Source organism: Sciurus vulgaris (assembly GCF_902686455.1).
Source record: "Sciurus vulgaris genome assembly, chromosome: 4".
Lineage (NCBI taxonomy): Eukaryota > Metazoa > Chordata > Mammalia > Rodentia > Sciuridae > Sciurus > Sciurus vulgaris.
Window position 1 is genome coordinate 155,352,821 of NC_136464.1, and position 26,194 is coordinate 155,379,014.

A 26,194-nucleotide genomic window follows, 5' to 3' on the forward strand; every position below is an offset into this window, starting at 1 on the left:
AGTGTACCAAGATTTCCTCCAATTCTTCAGACCTGGAACTTTCCTGTGTATCTTAAGGGATCAAAATATTCCTTCTTATGTGTATCAAAACTCATACCGAACAATGAGTTCTGGGTTGCAAAAGAGGATTTACTTTTTTGCAACTGTCCATGAGTCTTTGTTCACCAGTTAAACAAAAACATATAAAACAATGCCATGGAACATAAGTTAGGATGATACGAAGAACATTATGGTGAGCATTTTTAAGTTATAAATTTAAAATAAACTTTATATCTATTTTCTCCACTTATAACTCCTTTCCTAATATAAAACAAACCCCAAACACTACCACTGAACAATAAAACTGTATCAGAAGCATAATACCTCTGATAGCAGCAAATTTTCTACCACCTCTTTTTCTAGTCGGTAATTTTATTTTAATTTAAGTACTGGAGGTTTGATTCTCTTAACTCTTAGACAAGTTAACGATGGTAAGATAATTTTTTTCTTTCACTCACAAATAAAATAAAATAATGGCAAATTAGCATATATGTATGTGAATTCAGAGTTATTTCTAAAACTGACATAACAATGATGAGCTTTGGGGAATTTTTTTCTATCTTCTTATTGTCTGAAAATAGATAGTAATTATTATCAATTCTTATCAAGAGATTTCATGAGAAATAGTGAGTGGTATTGTGAATAATACTATTTTTATTATAAAAGTTTTTCCTGCATCTTTTATATTGTGATAAGTGTAAAATTTATTTTAACTTTTAGACCTGTATTATTGTGACAAAGATGATTTTGTCATTAAGTATCAAGTTGAGGAATATACAATAGTTGAGTTATTATAAAAATGGAGGCAATTTCTCAGAATATAGGACCATGTTGGAAGAAAAATGAATAATATTTAGTGACATTTTAAAATTGGGTTTCTGTGCCATACATAAACGATTTTTCAAGGAATATATTTCATGACACCCTCCTTGAAGAAAAAGATGTTTTACATATAACAAATTTCATTCCCTTATCAGTACAATTAAGTCTAGTTCCACATAAGAAATGAATAGGTTTTACCAAATTCTCAGTAATTACTTTGCATAGAGTGTACATATCATACAAGATATTCAAGTTGTAAAGGATGCAGGTCTTGGGGTGACAGAAACCATGCATGGTGCCCAGGGTGACAACTACATCTGTCTTACCATGTCTACTTACCATAAAGTATTGCAAACATCATAGTGAAAACTACTAAATACAAAGCAATAAATACAGCAATGGTTTCAAACATAATTACATACAGCATCACTTAATGATGGTAGGTATCAATTCCTAACCAAGACCTATACTTTTTACATTTAATATCTTCACATTTTCCACTGGGTGCTGCATGCATGATATGCTCAGATAAAACTGCGTCACATAAAATGATAAGAGACTGAGGGATGAACACTGAGCATAGCTCTGAAAACAGATGGGGTGGCAGATGGGCCTGCAGATTGAATTCACTTGATCTGTGTAAAACAACTTTACTACTCAGTAAGATATGGCTCAGATCTCACAGAAACCTTACAAAGTTCATCTCTTTATTTCATATATGCCTTTTTATCCAAAAATAAATATGTTTAACATTTTAAACCTTGTTAACGTAAAGTTTAAGCACCGGTGTAATAAGCTGTTTAACTAAAAAGATATTTTCTCACATAGTTTTGGAACAGATGGTAAGAAAGAGGAGTTGCCCAGTGGAATAAACTGAAAACTGACTAGTTGTCCAAAAAATTGTAAAATTAATTACCTTCCTTCATTGATGAGTTCAATAAATGCAAGTCCTGCATTCTTCTGAATAGAATTCTGCCATTCCTAAAAGGAGAAACCAAAACAAATGTAAGAAAAATGAACGTGTAAGTGAAAGTATCATCTAGTTTAAAGATACTATTGATGTTATTAATACTTTCACATTATATTGTTTCTGATTATCTTTACAAGATTTTAACAAATGTAATTTTGTAAGAAAACAAATTCTAAAATTTAGCCTTGTGGTACATAGTTTAAATGGTATTTCTAAGTTCCCAGAAAAATTCAGGCTTGATGCAGAGAAGGAAAGTGAGATTGCAGGTACAGAGAGGGGTCTCAGCACAAAGTATCCTTCCAATACAGTCCAAATGACCAGAAGTGACCTAATGTGACTACACAGGACTAGAAATTTTCAAGATAGAAAACTTCAGTCTTTAATTATAGAGGTTTCCCTTTAAAATTATAAAAACAAAAATTAGAAATATAAACTCTACATTTAGGTTGGAATGAAATATTTTAGTTATACATATGTTCTAAATGATTGAAACTTACATAGAAGAAAGTCATAAATTATTTTAGAACTTGAAATCAAAATATACACTTCATATTAAAACTAAAATTAAATGTATTGCATTCTCTCTATGCTAATTTAGAATACATTTATGAATCTGGCAGTTTCACAGGGTCAAAGTCATCATTAGAAACATAAAAGATTACTACATAATGTTTTAGATTAGGGAAGCATATTGCTCATTTTTTACACTTTCTATGGCAAATGATATAATTTAAACATCTATTTTGCTTATTCATTTGTTCAAATAATTTCAAGTTTATAAAACATAGCTGATAAGTAGTGCTTTTTGATTACAATTTATATCCTTTGTACAAATAAATACTCCTCTAACTACTCAATACATACACACATATATATAATATCCCTAATAACACACACACACATATATATATATATATATAAGTCCCTATTACTTCACTCACCCATAGATTCCTCTACTCCCACTGTTTATTTTCTTTCTTTCTTTTGGTATGATTTTTAAACAGTAAAATGTACTCTCATTAAATATGAATTTGATGACTTTCAAAATACATGCAAATATATCCATTGCTACAGGTTCAATTGCTTGCCCCAAAAAGATATGTTGGAGTTCTCTCTCCATTTACTAAATGTTCTGGCCACAGTTGCCCTGTCATAAATTTAGCTTTACAAAAATTAATCTGGTGAGAATGGAGGAAGGAGGGACAGTATAGAAGGATAAGAGGGGTGGGAGGGGTGGGGGGGAGAAAAAAATAATAACAGAATGAAGCAAAAACTATTATCCTAGGTAAATGTATGATTACACAAATGGTATGCTTCTGCTTCATGTACAGAGAAACAAGATGTATTCCATTTGTTTACAATAAAAATGAATTTAAAAAAAATTAATCTGTTTGTCAACCCTTCATTTTACTCCTGATCACATTCCTTTTTAAGTGTTTGCACATATGCTGAATAAATGTGGCACCCCAAAGTACAAATCTGAATGCACAAATATTGTCTGCTCTAATGAAATGTGTGAAGAACTATAGAAGGAACAAATCAGGAATCTACATTTCTCAAGGAGAGAGAATCAACAACTTGGGAAAAGAGATATGGAAGCCTGGAGACAGTTCATGATCACTGGGTTCTAGCTACCATAAACATCTAATTACAAAGTGCCCAAATAACAATACTGCTATTCCATTTAACAGAATTTATTTAAACTTTCTAGACATTGCTATCGATAACAACCGAAGGGGGCTCCTTTTCCAAATTATAACATAATGACAGATTATCATGCTCTTAGATATTACCACAATATATACTATCTTTGTTGCCAGCCAAGAGCCTACAAAATTTGCAGATTTCTCAGGAGTACTTGACATTTACTGTGTTATTAACTTACAGAGAAAACTGATTCTATGTAAGAAGAACCATGCCACTATGAAGAATCGATTCTTATAGACTTGGCTTTTTATATGATATTATTATAACACTATGGATCTTCTATCTGCATAACCTGCTACAAGGAATAAAAGTTTCAATGACATTTCACAGAGTACATATCCCATTGTTCCAATGCACTCCTAATAACAGCAGTCTAAAAACAGAGCAAAATATTTTTAAAACTCTGTTGAGATCAAACTAAATATATCTGCAATCTACATATAGCCAATGAGATGCAAATTTACAACTTTTGATATGAGAACAGCAGAAATAAGTCTGAGCTAAGATATGGTCATTAAAGGATAAAAGAGTCAATAAAGTATATAATTATAAGACTTTTTAAATAAATTTGTGTTTTAGAGCAGAATTTTTTTTTTTTTAATTTTTGTGCAAGAGGAAAGAGTAGTAGTTTATTTTACAAGACTTTCCAGAAAGGAAAAAACAGGAGTGCGAGATAGTACTTTGAATAGGGAAATGGAAAATAAGAGACATTGCAAAGGGATGCCAGGACTAGATAAGAATTTAGATTTAGGGCTGGAGTACAAGAGCAGAATCAAGTAAGTTTATTAAGTTTTCAGTGTGTTTGAGTAGGAAAATGGTATATTATTATGAAAATACTTAAGAAGGATACACTTTTGGGGAAAATCATAAACAATGTTGTCTTCAGTTAACATTTGTTGGATATAGAGGGATGCTGATATATCAAAAAGGAATGTGGGACCTGAAATTATTTATATATAAATATTAATTCATGCATGGCATAAGGGGAAAGTCTCCTAAGAAGAATAAACACTAAGAGGATCAAAAGATCTAGGCTGAGTCTTGGCAGCATCCACAATTTTACGATACTAAAAAAAGCATTTGAAAGAAACAGTAAAATAACTATCAAAATTTAAGAACAGAAGCGGGATATATTGCATTATTCAAAAGAAAACAGTCTATATATATACAGTAGCTCAGAAAAACAAAAAGATAAAGGACGCTTTAATCAGAAATATTACTTTCAAAGTCATTACCTGGAGTTCTGTTGGCAAACTGACATGAAAGATACAGACCAAAACGATAGTAAAAAGATACTGATGGTAGGTGTGGGGAGAAGAGGAAAATGAGAAACAATAAAAAAACAGAAATGTTTGCATTAACCAAGTTTCAGATATATGAAGATATATTAAAAAAAAAAAAGCCTTGGGAAAAAAAGATGAAAATATCTCCCAGGAAACAGAACAAAAGGACACTGAGATGCAATTAAAAGACAGCAATGGATAAGGAAATTAGAAACCGAAGGTTCTTCCTTTGAATGGCTAGCACCCACTGAGTAGGAATTTTGGTTTAAGAGTAAATAAGATATATAGAAGATAGGAAATTTATCAGAGAAATTCCATTTCTTTTCCAGAAATTAAATATATGACATACTTTTTTCACCATAAAATGATAGGCTCTCGGGGTTAAAAAAAGAGGTTAACAGGAAAAAAAGAAAGTTTATACAAATAATCAGGAATCAGACACTAGAATTCCCAATAGCAAAACAGGCAGAAGAAAGCAATGCCTTCAGAATTATGAAGAGCATAATACTCAGAAAGTATATGGGGCTAAACTATCAAAATTATAGATAGAATGATCACTTTTTTTGGGGGGGTGGGGGGGACTGGTCCACGAAAAGCACAGCAGAACTGATGTATGTTTCCTCCAGGAAAAAGTTGAAAAAGACGTTGTGGCTTCCGACTTTCTTCTCTCTTGGTTCACTTGCTCTGTGGGAAGCTGGCTGCTGTGTCATGAGGCCACTCACGCAGCCCTGAAGAGAGGCCCATGTGAGGAGGACCTGAGATGACTTCTCAGGCCAGCAAAGCACTGAGGTCTCCTGCCCACAGCCAGGCCCCTAGCTGCCTGTGGCTCTGCCTGAGGAGACACTGAGCACCCGAGCAACCCTGGACTCCTGAAATGCGGACCCTGGGGGACATGCTGCGTGAGTGCTGCTCTAAGCTGCCTCGTTCGGGGGTGCTTTATGCAGCAGAGAAAACTAATACACCTCCCACGCACTGATCCACGCAATGATCACTTTTTCAGAAACAAATAAAAATGTTTTCTTCATCCACTTTCTTTCATGAACTTACTTGAGGAATGCTCTGCAAAATAAGTGTGTATATCAAATAGAATAGACAATATTATATTGTGACACCCTTCACATCTCAGGGGCTTAAAAAAAAAAGGTTAATTTTATATTCAGGTTTTATGTACATTACCTGTGTTATGTTCTTTATCATCATTAATCTCATTCTAGGGGCCAGAATGGCAATGAAGCCACTGTCTGGAACATTGCTGGCAACCAATATGAAGAAAAAGCATGGTTTTAATCATGCACGGACACTTGCAGCTTCTGCACATAAGTAGTACATATCACTCTGGCCAGCATATCGGGGTCCACAAAGTAGCGTTACCAAGCCCAAACTCCCTGGAGCAGGGCAGTTCTAACCTACCCAGAACTCACAAGAAGTGAGAGAATCAAACATATGTGACCACGTCTAGCTGTTACTAAAAGGGAAAAAGTCAGAAAGAGGTAGACAGAGATCTAAGAAACACTGGACTGACTCTCTCTCAGGAGAGAGGCAATAGTAATTCTCCCAACAAGGGTCAATGGAAGTATCAAGATGAAAGTTGAGCAGAGGCTCAGAGAATATTTTAAGTGCACTGTATTTAGAGTAGATTTTTAGTTCTATTGAAAAGGTCGGGAAACTTTAAGTATAGGTATGCAGAAAACAATGAACTAACCAAAAGCAAAAAGGCAATTTCCAAGAGAAGAGTTTTTTTAAGGAAGAAAAGTAATAGTGAAGTTATAAATGATATTCACAAAGAACATTTATGCCCTTTAAAATTGTGATACAACTCTAGTGGGAAAAACACAGTGGGGTGTGAGGAGAACTGGAGAGATTTGGTTAAAAGATAAAAATTCCAGTTAGATAAGAGGGAAAGTTCATGCAATCTATTGTACAGCATGATGACTATAATAATATAATAACTTAATAATATATTGTATTCCTTTTTAATATGTTGTATTCTTAAAAAATGCCAATAAAGTATTTCACCACAAAAATGATGGCAGGTGCTGACTATATTAGCTACATTTAATCATTCCATAATGTATGTGTAATTCAAAACATCATGTGTTATGTAGTAAATACGTAGAATTCTTTTGTCAATTTAAAAATAAAAAAAAATTAAAAAGATCATTGTGATGCTTTTTTTTTTCCTTCCATAATTTGTCAACTGGCAGGCAACATAACTCCTGAATTTGTCTGATGACAATGTAAAGCTATTGATAGGTTTAGTATTTGAGTTCAGTGGCTTTCCCAAAATGCCTGACATTCTAGCACTACTCCCCCTCCCAAGTTTCCTTCCAAAGAGAAGTCCACATAAGAGTGGCTGGCAGAAGTCTTCTTGCCTGAGAGAATCTTCCTGAATCTTTTTGTGAGTGTTAGACTGTGATACTTTCTCATTTTCTTCCCCATTATTTCCAGACTTTTTAAATATAAGCATTAGATATCCATCACTCCATTTGTTTGTATATTGTTACACACTGTCAATTTCTCCACCTGTCAGGATGGTCAGGGATGATGACAATAACATAGCAGTCTCTGGGTTGGTGGATGGAATGCTGTGGATGAAAGGTGGCCTGAACTGGGCTTGTAAATGAAATGAACTGAGGAAGAGAATGCAGTAACTGAGGTGTACAATTGCCAAAATTTGGTGATGAAACTTTAAATATAGGCATGCAGAAAACAATGAACTAGCCAAAAGCAAAAAGGCAATTCCAAAAGAAGAGTTTTTTTTTTTTTTTTTTAAGGAAGAAAAGTAATGGCGCAGATTTGGTGATGAAACCAAAGGAAAGAATGGGACAGGAGGTTGAGAGAAAGAAATGATCAAATTTCCTGAAATGAAGTGACTTAAATATGCAGTAGACTCTAGGAAGGAAAGAGACAAAGAGACATCAGTTATTACAGATAAACTGATATGGAAATCTTGAAGAAGGTACAAGAGAATGGGTGTACTGAAAAGGGACAGGGGCAGTTATTTCTTTAGAGAAAAGAATTAGAAATACATGTAGATGAAGTTTTCCGTTATTTGTTCATACGTTGTTTGGTTAGTACTCATGAAGGAATCTAGACCCAAGTGAAAACGTTATAGACTTTACTGTACTCTTTTCTAGAAAACTGTAAATTCCTGGATCTTATTTGTCTTGGTATTTTGAACTGGAGAGATATGTGATCTCAAATGTTGGTGTAGTTTTAATTTTTAGCACGTGCTACAGAATAAGAAAACTCTATATTCAACAAATATTAATTAGTAACTTGTTGGTAAGCAGAAATTAATATACAGCTTATACTCATTATTAGCAGAGATATGGGGCCAGGTGATAAGTAATGAAACCTCTTAGGATGTTCATATCAGAGATGATCATGCCTGCACTCCTGTCCTTAGACACAGGGTTTTAAAGGAACATAAGTTGAATGACCACTATTTCTAACATGGGAGTTTAAGAATAGACAGTTATATACTTATATTATATCTCTGCAACCTCAGTTTATTCTTTACACACTTTTTGTGTACATTGTATGACTAGAGTTTAAGTAGTGAATCTTTAAAGGAAAATTCATGTTTTATTTATCTTGGCTGATAACAATGCCACAGGAAATCAACATAATTTTCACAGTGTGTAACTACACTGCAGCACTAAGGCTACAAGAATTCACTTTCAAGAATTTTAGTGACATTAATGGAAAATATAAAAACATTCTTATTTATAAATTTTAAGGAATGGTATATTCTGTTGTGCCCTTTTCTCCTAGGTTCTATTAGCTGCTTGCCAAACATGAGTATTTTTTCTCTATCACACATTTCTAGGTTACACATTCATGTGATAGGCTGTGAGTACAAGGACAGTTTTGCAGGTCTTGATCTGAATTAATGATCAAAGTAAATTTCACATAATTCTAAGAGTATAACTCAGTGTCTGAACGTTTTCAAAATTACTCATCAAGTATAATTCCCAATTTACATAATTTCAATTTATCAAGTCAATGTCTGTTAACTATATAAACTACTATTAACAATCTGTAAGGTCACAAATGTTACTACCTCTCTGAAGAAAGGGAATTTAATGTTTTTGGTTTTAAAATTTGGATACAAGATATTTAATTCTCAGGTAGGTGATACACTAAATCCCAGCAGGTATATATTCATCTCCTTGAAGTCTGAGTTTGGTGGGGGGACCTCAAAATTTTAAGTAACATCAGAATAATATAGTAAAATATGAATTTTAAAGTGTGAGTATTTAAAAAATTGTGCTTATTCAGGGTGGCATATCTTACAGTTTGAGTGACCCTAATAATTCCTTCTTACTTTGGCTTAGCTGTTGTCTCAGTAAGAAAAAACTGGAGAATTAATGGCTTAAGCTGTAAAAATAGGCCCAAAACATAAATTTTAAACATAAGTTTCACCAGCTATTTTCTGGTATTTAAAATAGCATAAGACATTTTTTGTCAGTTTTCACTATACTGGTGAATTTTAAACAAAAATATCTCTTAAGGCAATGAAGAGAACCCATGTCTCATTCAACTACTTCTAAAAAAAAAAAAATCTATTCAATCTAATTCTTTTTCTTTAATTTATTTTATTTAGTCATACGTGGTGCTAAGGACCGAACCCAGGGCCTCACACATGCCAGGCAAGTGCTCTACCTCAGAGCCACGACCCCAGCCCCTCAACTTAAAGATACTAAATGAGAAAGATAAAAAGGACAATAAAATATTTCTCATAAAATAGAGCATGTAGTCATCTCAGAAAATGTCAGGATTGAATGCGATTTTAAAAGCCTGTTTAATAACTTCTGATAATCACATATGTGTAAGTTTAAGGGGAAAAATAGAATGGGAAGGAAAAAGTATCCTAAAAGTATAACATGGTTATCTCACTCTTTGGTTGTCCCAAACTATAGATGAATTTTCAGACCACACTCTTATGCAAAAGCATGATAACGTAACAAGAATTTATTGTATTATCTTAAAGAATGCCATTGAAATCACATTTTAAAACCTTGAAAACAAGTCCAAGTGTGGTGGCACATGCCTGCAGTCCCAACTACAAGGCAGGCTGAGGCAAGAGGATCACTTGAGCCAAGAAGTTCAAGGCCAGCTTGAGAAGCAGAATGATACCTGTTTCTTACAAAAACAAAAAACTTTGAAAATAGGGATTGAGGTGAAGCTTGACCATTATTTGTTAATCGTTTAATACCACTTTTTTATTTTTTGTGGTGTTGGGGAACAGAACATAGGGTCCTCACACATGCTAAGCACATACTCTATCATTGAGTTATATATCCTCAGTCCAATATTACTTCTATTAATCATAGAACATTGCTTCTGAAATAGAATCATTTATACTTTGTAGTTAATTATTTACACATATATTTCCTCGGTAAATCACAAACTCCTTAACAGAGGATCTTTTCATTTTTTGTACCTATTAAATAGCACATATCTGGCATATACCATATGTGATCAATGTATTTTTGTAGTTGAGCTGAATTTAGTCCTCCAAAATCTATGGTATCATTTAAATCTGTAGATCTCAATGTTGGCTGAACAAAAAAATCAACCAGGAATTTGTGGAAAAAAAAAAAAAAAAAAAAAAACACCAAAAATATCAAAGTAGTCTCTCAGGGCAGGTCCAGATGCTGAACTGTTTTGAAATTCCCAGATGCCTTTAGTGTGAAGTCAGTGCTGAAGATCATCACAAGGTCAGTTTCTCTTCAAAAAAAATTACATATATCCAAGCCTTAACATACCTAATTTGCAAGCACATGACAATTCAGTTGTTAAGAAATGACATGTAGCCCCTGGGAACTTTGCAGAGGAAGGCAGCCCAGCCCAGGCGGTAGCTGTAAATTGAGGGGAACCTCTAGGAGGGAACTGACCAGCGAGACCTCCCCACCGGGTGAGTCTTCCCTGCCGGGTGAGGTTTCCCCACAAAGGCGGTAAAACCAGAGACTCAGGCCCAAACAGGCCTTGCCTCAGCCCGCAGCCTAGGTCCCCTTTGGATGGCCATTGGTCAACAAGTGGAGGCACCTCTGCCCACTAGCAGGGATTATACCCCACCTGAAGGACACCACTCCTAGAGAGGCAGCTTCCTTGTGGAGCACCGCACTATCAACTTCCTCCAAGACTTCAGCCTACTGAAGGCTAAGGGGGGATATATATAGAAATCTTCAGGGACATTGTAAGTCAATAGAGGAAATCTGCAATATCTCAGTGGTCCACTGATACCTGAACAATATGAGAAAACAAGGAAAGAAAATGCTACAAACAAATCTAGATGTTACATCAATAAAATCCAATGACAGCATGGCAGAAGAAATGACAGAAAAGGAGTTCAGAATGTACATAATTAAAATGATCAGAGAAGCAAACGATGAGATGAAAGAACAAATGCAAGCATTGAATGATCGCACCAATCGACAGTTAAAAGAGCAAATACAGGAAGCAAAAGATCATTTCAATAAAGAGTTAGAGATATTGAAAAAAAACCAAACAGAAATCCTTGACATGAAGGAAACAATAAACCAAATTAAGAACTCCATAGAAAGCATATCCAATAGGATAGAACACCTGGAAGACAGAACCTCAGACATTGAAGACAAAATATTTAACCTTGAAAACAAAGTTGAACAAACAGAGAAGATGGTAAGAAATCATGAACAGAATCTACAAGAACTATGGGATATCATGAAAAGGCCAAATTTAAGAATTATTGGGATTGAGGAAGGCCTAGAGAAACAAGCCAAAGGAATGAACAATTTATTCAATGAAATAATATCAGAAAATTTCCCAAATATGAAGAATGAAATGGAAAATCAAGTTCAAGAGGCTTATAGGACTCCAAATACACAGAATTACAACAGACCCACATCAAGGCACATTATAATGAAAATACCTAACATACTAAATAAAGACAGAATTTTAAAGGCTGTGAGAGAAAAGAACCAAATTACATTCAGGGGGAAACCAATACGGATATCAGCAGATTTTTCAATCCAGACCCTAAAAGCTAGAAGGGCCTGGAACAACATTTTTCAAGCCCTGAAAGAAAATGGATGCCAACCAAGAATCTTATACCCAGCAAAACTTACCTTCAAATTTGACGATGAAATAAAATCCTTCCATGATAAACAAAAGCTAAAAGAATTTACAAAAAGAAAGCCAGCACTACAGAACATTCTCAGCAAAATATTCCATGAGGAAGAGATGAAAAACAAAGAAGCAAATCAGCAAAGGGAGGAATTATCCTAAAGGAATTGTCAAATAAAGGAGGAAACAAGTTGTGTCAAACAAATAAATAAACAAAATTTTAAAAATGAACCAAATGACCGGGAAACCAATCATTTCTCTATAATAACCCTGAATGTTAATGGCCTGAATTCATCAATCAAAAGACATAGACTGGCAGACTGGATTAAAAAGAAAGATCCAACAATATGTTGCCTGCAAGAGACTCACCTCATAGAAAAAGATACCCATAGACTAAAGGTGAAAGGATGGGGAAAAACATACCATGCACATGGACTCAGCAAAAAAGCTGGAGTATCCATCCTCATTTCCGATAATGTGGACTTCAAGCCAAAGTTAGTCAGAAGGGATAAAGAAGGACATTTCATACTGCTTAAGGGAAGTATAAATCAGCAAGATATAACAATCATAAACATCTATGCCCCAAACAGTGGCTCATCCATGTATGTCAAAAAAATCCTTCTCAATTTCAGAAACCAAATAGACCATAACACAATAATACTAGGTGATTTTAACACGCCTCTCTCACCACTGGACAGATCTTCCAGACAAAAATTGAACAAAGAAACCATAGATCTCAATAACACAATCAATAATTTAGACTTAACGGACATTTATAGAATATACCATCCAACCAAGAGCGAATACACTTTCTTCTTTCTTTTACACTTTCTTCTCAGCAGCACATGGATCCTTCTCTAAAATAGACCATGTATTATGCCACAAAGCTAACGTTAGCAAATACAAGAAGATAGAGACACTACCATGTATTCTATCAGATCATAATGGATTGAAGTTAGAAATAAATGAAAGAGTAAAACACAGAAACTATTCCAACATCTGGAGATTAAACAATATGCTATTATATGATGAATGGATAACAGAAGATATTAGGAAGGAAATTAAAAAATTCTTAGAGGTAAATGAGAACAAAGAAACATCATATCAAAATCTCTGGGACACTATGAAAGCAGTACTTAGAGGGAAATTTATTTCATGGAGCGCATTTAATAAAAGAAGTAAAACTCAACAAATAAATGACTTAACACTACAGCTCAAAGCCCTAGAAAAAGAAGAACAGCACCAAAAGTAGTAGAAGACAGGAAATAGTTAAACTCAGAGCTGAAATCAATGAAATTGAAACAAAAGAAACAATACAAAAAATTGACAAAATAAAAAAAAAAAAAAGAAATGACATGTATATTTTTCTTCAAATTGTTCGATTATTTATACTTTCTAATCATTTGTAAAATAGTACCATATTGCATCCTAATTACATTATAATTCATATGGTGATTAATGGAGTATCCACATCTTTATGGCCATTCCTAGGGTCCCTTAAAGAAATCCACTCTCATAAATGGTCTTTTTTATAAGATCCAAAATACCTTATAATGTGCAAAAAAATATAATAAATTAGGAAACACAATGATTATGATCACTAATACACATTGCTCTGTCACTTCAGAAACTATTTCTTAAATGTAAATTACTATGTGACTGATTCCAGAAGTTTCAAAATAATTATTAGATAAAATAGTAAAATGGGAAAAACACAAAACTTTTTTGAAAAAAAAAATACACAGCAAAGAATAGAAGTTGACTCTTTATTATGGTTGCTGAGGCACAAAATATGTGGAGAGTTATAAAACAGGACACAGGTGAACCAGGGAAGAAGACTTTATTCCCTGACATATGGATTTAGAGGAATTGCTTAAAACAAGGTTAATGTATATGCAAGAATACATGTAAAGGGATGATAATAATTTCCCATCATTTAAACAAGGAAAAGCAATGATGGGGAAAAGGGTGTGATGAAATCTTAATCTTAAAAAAATCATTCTAGAAAGTTCTTTTGTCCCCCGAGAGAACACACGCATGTACACATGCGTGCGTGCGCGCGCGCGTACACACACACACACACACACACACACACAGCTACTGAAGAAAATGAACAATCTAACCTTAGCCATCAAATTTCTATCTGTGTATGGGAACACATTAAACTTAAGGTTTGAATCCTGCAGAGAAGAGCCAAATCTGTTATGTCACATTTTTAAAACTTTTCTACATGAATGCATAAAACTTTCTTAAAATGAAGGACTTTTCAGGGAACTGGATCTAATGTTAAGGACCCTTTGAAACTAAACACTTTGAAGACAAATAAGTTCCAGAAGGATGACAATGAAATCCCTATGTTCTCTTCACAATCACTTTATGGTAGTTAGATTACCTACCAGAAATCTCAGACCAAGAATGAATTTTTTTTTTTCCCATCAGTTTCTCTTCATCTGTGTCAGGTCAATGCACAATTCTCATTTGTTCTTCTTTGTATGCAATTAAATAAACCAACTTAATGTCTTTAGAAACTCAATATATCTTCAAGTTTTTGAAAATATAGAAAATGTTACAAGGGAAAATCTGGGAGGATAAATTGAAATTTTAAGTCTTCTGGAACATTAGAATTTATTTTATATTTTCTATACCCTCAATTTATACTTATCATTAACTCTCACTAAAGAGTAGGAGTGGTCCTTTAAATTTCCAAAGTGAATGTTCATTATAACTGACATGCTCATAAATCTGTGCATTTAGAGTGAAGTTAATAAGTACAAGGATTCACACAAAAAGACTATGCAGAAAATAGAATAAGAAAAATTATATACAGGAAATGAATAATCAATGAACAGTTAAAACAAAATTACTGGTATGAAATTACTGGCCAATCATGGAAATACTACCAAGCAATATGGAAATATATTTATTGATTACTAAAGGAAAACAATGTAACATGAATAAAAACATAAGGAGGTTTCTCAGAATTTTAGCAGATTACTAAACTGTTCATAAATTCAACACACAGTATTATAAAACTTCTTATTGATATATATATGTATATTGATAACATATATATTTGGGCTTTTAATAAAGAAAAACATAGCCTGTTTTACAGGATTATGTTTTTAAAGAGAGTATCTTCTATAACTACTAATACATACAGCGAATACACACTAGCATCCCTCAGTATCAATGGGAGTTTGGTTTTAGGATCTCCCACAAACATTAAAATCTGTAGATATTCAGGTTCCTATATGAAGTGATACTGTATTTGTATGTAATACAAAGTGGGTATATCCTCCTATTATATCTCTAGATTGCTAAACTACAATAATATAAATGCTACATAAATAAATAGCTGTCATACTGTATTGCTTAGGGAATAATGATAAAATTCACAGATGTGTTACTTTTTTCACAATGCTTTTGATCTAAAGAACATCATCTACAACTATTAATAAAGTAGCAACATTTATAAGCTAGAATCTGTGTTGTTGAGGGTACTTACTCCTTGGTGAGAAAACCTGCTACTTATTACATATTAGAAATTAAATCAAGGAAAGTTTTTTTTTTTTTTTTCCAATTGCTGGGGATTGTTTGAGTATATAAACTTGAGTTCTATCACTGAGATATATCCCCAGCCTAGAAATGATAATTTTATTAAATAAGAAAATAGGTGGAATGTTTCAGATTTTAAGATCTATTTGCATAGAAAGAACACTAAAGCTGTAAGTTTTTACAAACTTTCAAGATTTGTGACTTTTTAAATTAAAATAATTTAAATTAGAAATTAAAAGCAAACATACATTTTAAAACATTGGTATTTGTCATACTCAAATACATAGGTTAAGATTTAATAATGTGGTTTTAAAGAGTTTCAGTTTTTGAAATTCAGTTTGACAGAATAAGAACTTTAAAAAGAAAAACAATAAATAAAAATCCTATTCTGGTTGGTAGTCGATAAAATAATCACGACAGCATTCTTCTAATTTCTGTTATTTAGCAGTCAAAAAATGTTTTACAATTGTTAAAAAATTACTTTAATTAAAAGTTATTATGTATGGACAGGCAATGTAGGTCAGCGGTAGAGCATTTGCCTAGCGTGCACCAAGCCCTGAGTTCAATCTCCGGTACCACAAAATAAGAAAATAAAAATGAAAATAAATATATAAAAACTCTTATGTGAGTCAGGTGCGGTGAGGCTTGCCTGTAATCCCAGTTACTCTGGAGGCTGAGGCAGGAGGACAGCAAGTTCAAGGGGCCAGCCTGGAAAATTTAGCAAGAGTCTATCTAAAATCAAAAAACAGGGAATATAACTCAGAGGTAGAGAGCACTTGTCTAGCAGATGTGAGTTCCTGGATTCAATCCCCAATATCACATAAATAAACAGATAAATAAAAAATAAATTATAAAGTTCTTATGTATTTGCATCCTGACTGATGTACTACTATTTTGTCTTAAGTTATATTGTGCTGTTAGTGTCATTTTTGATGATGGCCTTTGTCATATTATTTTAGAAATAAAAATACATGTGCGAGAAAAATGATCTTCAAAGTGTTACAATTCAGAAAAAGTATAGAATATAAATATAAAGGAAATTATATCATCAGCATCAAGGCTTATATAAGGTAGGCAAATATGACACAGAAGTGATGGGAATTGGTAAGAGCTCTATATATTTGACCTTTCAAAAATGTTCACAAAAAATCTAAAGATAAAAAGACACAACATTTCTCAATATGTATTTTGAGATCTTTGTACATAATCATATTTTGTGACTACCACGTGGGGTTAGGCCGTATCCCAGAGCAAACAGAGTATTATGAAAACAGCCCTGTTTTGAAGAATGACTAGGGAACAACCATGCTACAAATGAATCACTGATGCTCTGCTGTCTGCAGGGCTTACATATTCTCAGACTTAGAGGACACAGAATCTCAAATCATGCTTTAGGAAAATAATACATCACTCCATGGCTCTGTTACATATTACACTTTAGAACAAAAATAAAATCATACAGTATATAAACTTGAATGTTGAACTTCACTGGTATGAAACAGAATTATGTACTAGTATTCATATTTATTTAGGAATAATTGCTTAAAATCCTAAGAGTTGTAGAGAACCTTAAGTATTATACTTTTTAACCCAGTACAGGGAACTCTGACACATAATTGGCTGATCTTTGATGATTTACTGAATACTGGGCTTCTAGAATAACTTGTTCTAATTTTGGACTCATTCAATTTTTAAAAGAAAAACACAGATATCCATATATAAAGGGCAGAGTTCTGTTGACCAATATTTCATACAAGGCTATTACAGCATTTGAAATCTGATTTGAAATGAGAAGTGATCTGAGGGTTTTGAAGATAGTATAAAATAAAAGGGAACTTTATGTTGATTATGTATTCAATTGACATACTAAGTAAAATATGCTGTTGAAATCAGTCTCTTCTGTGTTTTTTCTTTTTTTTTTTTTTTTGTGGTGCTGGGGATTGAACCCAGGGCCTTCTACATGTGAGGCAAGCACTCTACCAACTGAGCTATATCCCCAGCCCTCCTGTATCTTTTTAATCTTATTTAATTTAACTATTAAAAACCTAATTTAAAAAAAAACCTAATAATTGTATGTGGTCTACATTTTACTTCCATTGGACAATAGTCTAGAGTATGAATCAGCAGAAAAGCTATTTGTACACTAAGTTGTAATATCAATTTTAGCTTGTATTAATACCAAGAAAATGAATTTTACATTCACATATAGAAATAATTTGATAGGCAATGAATTAAATGACTAATAATCATTACTCCTGAACAATAAAACATAATAATATAATAATAATAATGAAATCCTGTCATTTGTCACGACATGAATGGAAATGGTGAAATTAACCAAGCACAGTAGAAATTCACATCACACTATGACGTTTATCTTACTCATATGTGGAATCTAAAAAAAAAAAAAATGATCGCATGGAGGTTGAGAATGGAATGCTGGTTACCCAAAGGGTAGTGAGAGTAGCAGGGAGGGAGCAATGAAGAGAGGTTGATCAATAGGTAATAAGGTATAGTTAGAAGAAAGAAGCTTTGGTGTGTTATTGAACAGTAGGGAGATTACAGATAATAACAACATACTGTACATTTGAAAAATCTAGAAGAAAGGGTTTTGAAAGTGTCCACCATAGGCAAATTATTAAAATTTGAGGAAATATGTTTAACTTCATTTTAACATATACATGTATTGAAACATTACAAGGTACTTCATTAAAATGTATAATCTTTATGTTTTAATTTAAAATGTATAATCTTTGTTTTAATCTAGTTTAAAAATAAATTCAAATTAAAAAAAAAATTTTTATCTGCTAATGTAAGAGGTTGAATTAGATGATTATATTAACAATAAAAAACCTTATGGAATTGATCAAAAGTAATTTGAATTATATGGTCTTTAAGTACTTGATTAAATACTTTATGCAGGAATGCTATAAACGAGAAGATAACAGAGTTGAGTTTGCCCTTCTTTAATAGACATTATTTGGTAGGTGTCCTCTTCAAGATATATTAACTACACGTTTTCTGATTATTTCCTATTGATGTTCTTTTTCTTTGTTCTTCAAAATTCTGACATTTTTACTATATAATATTCTCTATATTTTTTACTAGTTTAATATCTTCACTGATTCAAGTTGACTGTAATCTTCATGTGTCACCACATTTTCAACCTTCTCTTGAACTTTTATTTATACTTAGGACATATTACAAACCTTCATTGCAGGAGAGATGATATAGTGCAGAAACAAAAATCTAAAAGCCTAATGTGCCCTTTTAACTGGGAATGACTTAATATCACAGGTGAGAGTTGGGGTCAGTCACAGTCCAGAGAAGAAGGCAAGGATTTCTTAGACAGTCATGAATGAGCCTAAAACACAGGCTGAACTTATAAAGGCAATGACCAGGAACTAGCCAATTCTGTTGAAAAGTTAGGAATTTCTCTCCAGCCTCACCCTCACTCACCCCATGTGAGTAACATAATAGTTTTATATTAAAATGTTCTGAAGAAACTATATTAGGTATTGCCTATAAAATGTGTAATATCCTGCATAAGCAAACAAATGTATTATCTGGCTATTTAACTTCTGAAGTGCTGCAAATAAGACCAGTCACAGGCCTGAGAATGCAACAGGTCCTTTGCTTCCCAGACCTATGCTCAAACCATTTCCACAACCTATTAATTAATCCTCTTTGCTGCTAATGTTGTTTAGAAAGACTACTAACTTCAGGGTCCACCTTTCATCTATCCCAATGAAGTCTTCCCTGACAATCTTTTTTTTTTTTTCTTTTTTCTTTTTTCCAGCACTAGGAATAAAACACAGAGCCTTATGCACACTAGGTAAGCATCCTACAATTGAGCTACCACATCCAAACCATTGTTTAGTTTATAGGATCAATTGTTTTTAACTATACCTAGATAGTACTTGGCTATAGTCAATAAAAACTATGCCACACTTTCTTATTATTCTTGGCTGATTTGAAATTCAGCTGCACAATTTTATATATAAGACTAGACTCCCTGAGATGTGGAAAAATGTTTTGCAACTACCACAATACTCAAAAAAGGAAGTCATAATTGCTAAATATGACATAATTTCATTAAAATTAGAATTTCATGATATTTCCAAAGACCCTAAAAAATCATGTCCATCTTATGTTTTCTTACATTTATAACCTTATTATACACACTAAATATTCCTTGCAATACTGAATACTTTTAAATGACTATTATTTAATAGGCCCTCTATTTTCATCTTATCTATATCCAGTACCTCAATCTTTGTTTTATTACATCTAGAAGAACAGTGTATTCTTTTCTTTTGTACAATCCAACTAAACTGTATCAAATTTGAGAAAAAATGAAAAAATTAAATGTTCAAAGTCCAAGTCACTTGAAAAGGAAAGATCTTTCTTCAGTTGTGGTTCCTTTTTAAGTGTTGTCTTTAGAAGCCCTGGGTCAGGCCTTGATCACATCAGTGAAGTCACTAAAATTCATTTTACTTAAGTATATGAAATATTTAAAAAAGAATAAAGTCAAACAAAACCACAAAATAATTCATGCTAGCAACTTCATACATAGATCTTAAACTAAGAGACTTTATTTTCCTTATACATTTTTAGATCTTAATAAGAAAAAAATGATTTATTAGGCATGCATTTGCTTAATCAGTGCTTCATGTCAGAAAGCACTTAAATACTGACATAATTTTTTTGCACAAAGTTTCTAAATTTATAAAAGCCTTTTCTATTGACAGATAAGGCACAGAAAAATGAAAGTGACATCTGCTAAGTTTTACTTATGAAAACTTGAAGAAATCCTATGGGATAACATCACTCAATTTTTCCTGGAGTACCTCTCATAGCAACGTCCTAAAAATATAAAATCTGGAAATAATTAGAAACTATTACCGTACTTAAAAAAGTTTACTTGAAAACTAAATCTGCTATTCATCAAAGAACACAATATGCTAAGAGTAATGTAATAGGAAAATAAGTACATATCTAGAGTGATAGAAAGCACCGCAATCACAGTCCAATGTTGAAACTGAAACAAAACTATGACAGAAAATGGCATCAGACCTGTGACTGCAGAGGAACCTGTAGGAAGCCCTGACCAAGACCCAACTTTGTCAAATACAATACAGATCAAATATTTTACCATAGTCTATTTTACTTCAAAATGGCAGAAAACCGATTTTTAAAAAAGGTGCTAGGGGCTGGGGTTGTGGCTCAGTGGTAGAGTGCCTGCCTAGCACATGTGAGGCACAGGTTTCAATCCTCAGCACCACACACAAAAAAATAAATAAAGATATTGTGTCCATCTACAACTAAAAAAAAAAAATGTTTTAAAGATGCTAATTGTAATTTTAAATTAAAAATTAAAAATAAGAAAGACAGTTGATTCTCAAAGTTTTTTTGTATTTTATGGAATATAGTCAAAATAGTTTGAGGTATCTGTGGGATAATAAATGCATTATAATAATGCTAATGTGTTCTTTTAACTCAAGATATGTTCTCCACAGAGATGTAAAATTCCACTGGGGGTAGACTGGATGCCATGTCCCTTGCAGTTTAAAAGGCTGCCCATATGAACTGAATTATCCTTGACAAGTACCTTCAGACAGTTGTAATATGATCTAATGTAAATTTATACCATATTTTGGACACAAACTATTGGTAAAAGTAATTTTGTTCAGAAGCTCAGATGAGAAGGAAAGAAAATCTAATATTCCTAATAATATGTAGTAGTTAAAACATGAAATTTCCAAAATGAAAATGAAAAGCATAAAAATAAAAGTATATAATGTGCTATAGCAAAGAAAAAATGCTGCAAAAAATGTTGCATTCTCCTTTTCCTTTTCAATCCTTAGATGCTTATTCTCTCCAACAAAATTCAATCTGTCGATGGCTTATCTAAATTTGAGAATAAGGACACATTTTAAGTAAATAAATAAACTGGAAAATTCCATCTGTACTGAAAAGTTGTTTTAATGAATAATATCACAGTGTGGATAATATAGTTGTCTAACCACTGGAAAAAACATATCAATATATAGAACATGCATCTAAATAGTTATTCATTCATACTTTTAACCATTGTTATTAGTACAATATTGTTCATTATCATATGGAGCTATCAGTACTTTCAAAGGGATGATTATAAAAGAAAGCCAAAACAGCTCAAGGATTCGCAGCTTTAAAGATTCATCAGGAGTGCCTTCTGTTTGGCATGAAGACAGCGTACAAAATGGCTAATTCTACAGGGATCAGCTTCATCATAGAAGAGATGCATTAAGGTCTGTAGAATAGAATGCTGCTTGGAGAGAGCTTTGCCAAGCAATCTTCACAGCATCATTAACTGCATTTATTGTTCCTTATCAGAGGTCCACTACTGCTATACAGTAGCCCTGCTAATGTGAAATTAGAATACAAATTATCATGAATTTCAGTAAAAAAATGACAGAATATTTCAAGAAATTTTGAAGACATGGCCACTCTTCTCTGTGTGTCCTCAAAAACAAGGTTTTAAACATCTGTGGAGTAACTAGTGATCTTAATTTCATAAGAGACTAGTAAACTTCTTTCATCTGAACTGGACTGAAGTAGGGGATTTCTCACTTGCTCCTTTCTGGAAGGCAGTATGTTAGTCTAACAGAAAATCACAAAATAATTGGGATTTTTTTTTATGAGCATACCTTTTAAAATCACATAAATAAGGTATATTTAATCAACGAACTGCTCAATAAAATTTTTCAGATTGTTTAAAACACACTCGAATTATTTTAAAAATTCAATTTAAAAATCAAACTGAGAGACATGTTTATAATTTTGCTTGCTGAAACACTGCAAGAAAGTGCACTGCATAGAGAGCTTAAATTTCTCACTCTTCCTTTCAATCAATATCTGAGGCAAAGTTTCATCTCTAGGGCCCTTAATGGCAGGAATTCCTGGAGCCAGCAAATGAGTAATGTTAAACCTATGATTAGATGATGAGGCCATCAAAGACACTAGATCCTAATGCTACATTCCTCTTTATTTCTCTGAACTGCAGTGAAACTCAAGGCTAAGGAAGGACTTCTCAACTATTTCTTTCCATAAAAGCCTTTAAAAAATGGATTCTCATGAACCTAAAAGGTCCGGACAGATCTCTTGGAATGTCTTTCGAACTCAGGACTTCAGGATTACATGACAAAATTTTTAAATGCCCTGCAGATGAACTCCTGCCAGGAATGATGCTCTCTTTAACTTCTTTCATATTAATATTCTTCATGGCTAAAATGGAAGTAAATCTGGTGATTTCCCTATCAATATATCCTTGAAGAAAGTAAACCCCAAAACTGGAAATCAGTAGGTAAGTATTTTATTTGTTTCTGTTTTTGTTTTCAGACGTTTTAAAGGTCAGTTAAAGTCATGCTGTTGTTTATTTGACAGTTAGCTGTGGTTTTAGGCAGATCTCAGGCCACTTACTAGAAAAGGTTTAGATGTAGTTTTTCTTTCTATTGAGGAAACTAGTAATAAATGTAATAACTACCTATTATAAACATATATAAGCTTTTTTCATTCTGATATTATGAAATATTTAATATTTATAAGATAATCAGGAACACTAGGAGACATGACAGAGCTGATTAGAGGAAAAGACCATTAAGTTTCTATTATAGTTACCAGAAAAACAGTAATATATACTTTCTCTTAGCTTCCTAGAATTGACAAGGAGAAACAATGTGAGCAATTACAATTCTGTATTTAATTCTGACATTAAAGATAAATAACATTAAAGTAAATTTTTAGAATTTACTGACACAAATAACACCTTTTAAAAAAGTGAAAACAGCACATAAAAGTGTATTATAAACACAGGCTTCTGAAAATACATAGCTTAGTTTTTATTATCTCTAATAAGGAGAAACTATAAATTATAAATTATGCTGTATTATTTTCAAAAGGTGGGAGGAAAAGTACCAAAAGACCATAATAAGTACGCAGACACACACACCATATGCACAGACAAAACAATAGGGAACAATAGGAGGATGGGAAGGACAGAAGAGACTATGACAGCTAAAGAGAGCATTAGAGTGAGACAGAGAAGACAGTATCTACATGGTAATATCATCTACATACTAATATAGCCCAACAAATTAGTTTCATCATCTCTGGAATAACAGATGGCAGTTTTAAATGTTACACATATATACACACATACACACACATATACGTATGTGCACACACATTGTCACACACACAAAAAAATCCTCATATAGTTTAATATAATAAAATGAATGAGATTTTGTACCTGAGAGCAAAGTAGCATAACAAGCTCAACCACGGATGTGCTGGACTTCATACAAACAAGGCCTACAACAAAGATAGAAACAAAATGAATTACAATAGTAGAAATCGTCATTCCAAGTTGATTTGTTATATAAAAGCCTTAGTTTCAAACAGAACTCTTAAAATAAAGTGAGTGGACACATTCACTAGCATATACTTTTACATTAATTTTTAACGTATTCAGACACTCAAAATGATGTGAAAACTACTAAAAATTACTTCACGTTCAATTATCATTTGTCAAGGTATTTTAAAATATTTAAACAAGGTGAGGTCTGGTTATTGAAACTGATAAGCTGGTTATGCTGCTTTTATTCCAAAGATATATGCTATATGATGGTCTCCTGGAACAAAGAACAAAAATCACTGAAAATCTGTCTACATTTTCTTCTGAAAGATCAAATTAACTTACAAAGAGGTGATTCCCCATCACTTATAAAATGCTTCTAAACTCTAAGAGACTGAGGGGAAAAAGGAAAACTTGAAGGTAATGTATATGTAATATGAGCAGTACTCAAGGATCACTCACTATCTGCTAGGCATTGTGTTAGTTGTACGTATATTTCTCATTTGATTCTCATTATGCTCTTTGACATACTATTCTTCATTCTACAGGTAGGAAAACATTCTTTCTATAAACATTAGTAATTATTCATCAAGACTTTTTCTAATTAAAAGGGTGATAGCCATATAACACTACATATAATAAAATAGATCATTAGTTTTTTAAGATGCCAACATATAGGAAAATGTAATCAAGAATTAACATCAATTTCTGGATAAGAATAAATTAATTATGTTAGCTAGTTTAAAATTTTCTAAAAGTTCCAGTGTTTATTTTAAACTAAAAGAACTGAATGAATGAGTTGGGTTTTTTCTTAGTTTTGAGGACAAATGTAATCAATAAATGCATCATATAGTAAGAAATCCCTTGCTCTTATATTAGTTATTAAATGTAGAGTTGAAGCAAAACAGTTTTTTAGTATTATATACATATATATATATATATATATATAGTTTCATATGCCTTATAGACACTAGCACACATATTTATTGTAGGTAGTGGATAAATACTCTTTTGTGCCCATATTGCTAACAATCTTATCCTTATTGTACAGACAGTACAAGCTGTAAAAAGGCACTGGTATTTCATCTTATCAGATCTTTGGGCAGATATTTAACTAATGAAATAAGAGGCAGATGTGAAAAGCTCACTTAGGAGACAATAAGTATAATTGATCAGCAATTCTCATGCTCAGAAGCTAGACAGTCAGAAAGATTAATGGAACATTTATCACCTGTTGGCTATTCAACTATTTAAATTCTGAGAAAATCTTCAATGAAAGGCAGTAGGATCGTAATTAATATGTATAAGCATATCAACCTAATAAAACTTTGATGTAAAGAATCATTCAACATATATTCTTAATATTAAGTTTTAGTACATAATATCTTTAAGTAAAAATTAGGGAAAAAAAGTGCAATTATATTAATATCTCCCAGACAAATTATTTAACAAACTTCTAGAAAAACTTCTATATAATAGGAAAGTTCCTAGTTCTTAGAAATAGTATCATTACATTGTAAGAAAATATAAACAAACAATTCATAAACTTTTTGTTCCAAAGAGATAACAAAAGTTGATGGGACAACAAAACTGCAATTCCTAAACAGTACTTTTGGTACTTTATAAAAGCTTAGTGATTTCAATTCCGTAGAATCTCACATCTTTACTAATGTGTTCTGTCTAATTAGTTCTGGACAGAGAGAACCAATGGTTTGTCCTGAAAAATAAATAAATAAAAAGAAAGAAAGAAAGAAAGACACTAATTTTGACAATGAGAACAAAACTGGACATTTTGTGAGATTTAGCTATCTACCTTCCAAAATCACATAGTTCCATTAAAACTCTAAGTGTTAATGAGTATTAACTAAAACAAATAAGTAAAGGCCAATGTTTTACTAGAGATATTGAAAATATAAGCATTGTCTGATGATACTTTATCCTTACAATAAAACCACAACCATATTTAAAAATTTAAGACATGTAACAAACATGCTATTGCATAACTTTAATCAAATGCTCAAGAAAGTTCAATTTCTCTTTCTATAAATGCCATAAGTAACACTTAAGCTGTATAAACATATAGCAAATATTTACAAGGGAACGTCTCTATAAGATTGTGTTTTTTATTTTTGTATCTGGCAGGAAATCCATAATTAAGGGGACTCATTTGATACCTCTGTTTACAGGCAAAGTACAGTGTTAGCCCTCAAAAGTTTATAATAATATGTAAGACATTGGCAGTTTTGCAACTATTCTATATTGCAATTCAAATATAAGATTATCTCACATTTACATGCTTTATAATCT

At 32.4% G+C, this 26,194-nt stretch overlaps 1 protein-coding gene across 8 annotated transcripts in view; it reads right to left on the reverse strand.

Moving 5' to 3' along the window:
• The window catches only part of NBEA (neurobeachin), a 660,252-nt gene that overhangs the window by 311,944 nt on the left and 322,114 nt on the right, over window positions 1-26,194 (reverse strand). For all 8 annotated transcript variants that reach the window (XM_079137358.1, XM_079137357.1, XM_079137359.1 and 5 more), the window contains 2 exons: window positions 23,783-23,844; window positions 1,778-1,842 (listed from right to left, as the gene is read on the reverse strand). In XM_079137358.1, coding sequence (XP_078993484.1) covers window positions 1,778-1,842; window positions 23,783-23,844 — 127 coding nt within the window. The remainder of the gene's footprint in view (window positions 1-1,777; window positions 1,843-23,782; window positions 23,845-26,194) is intronic.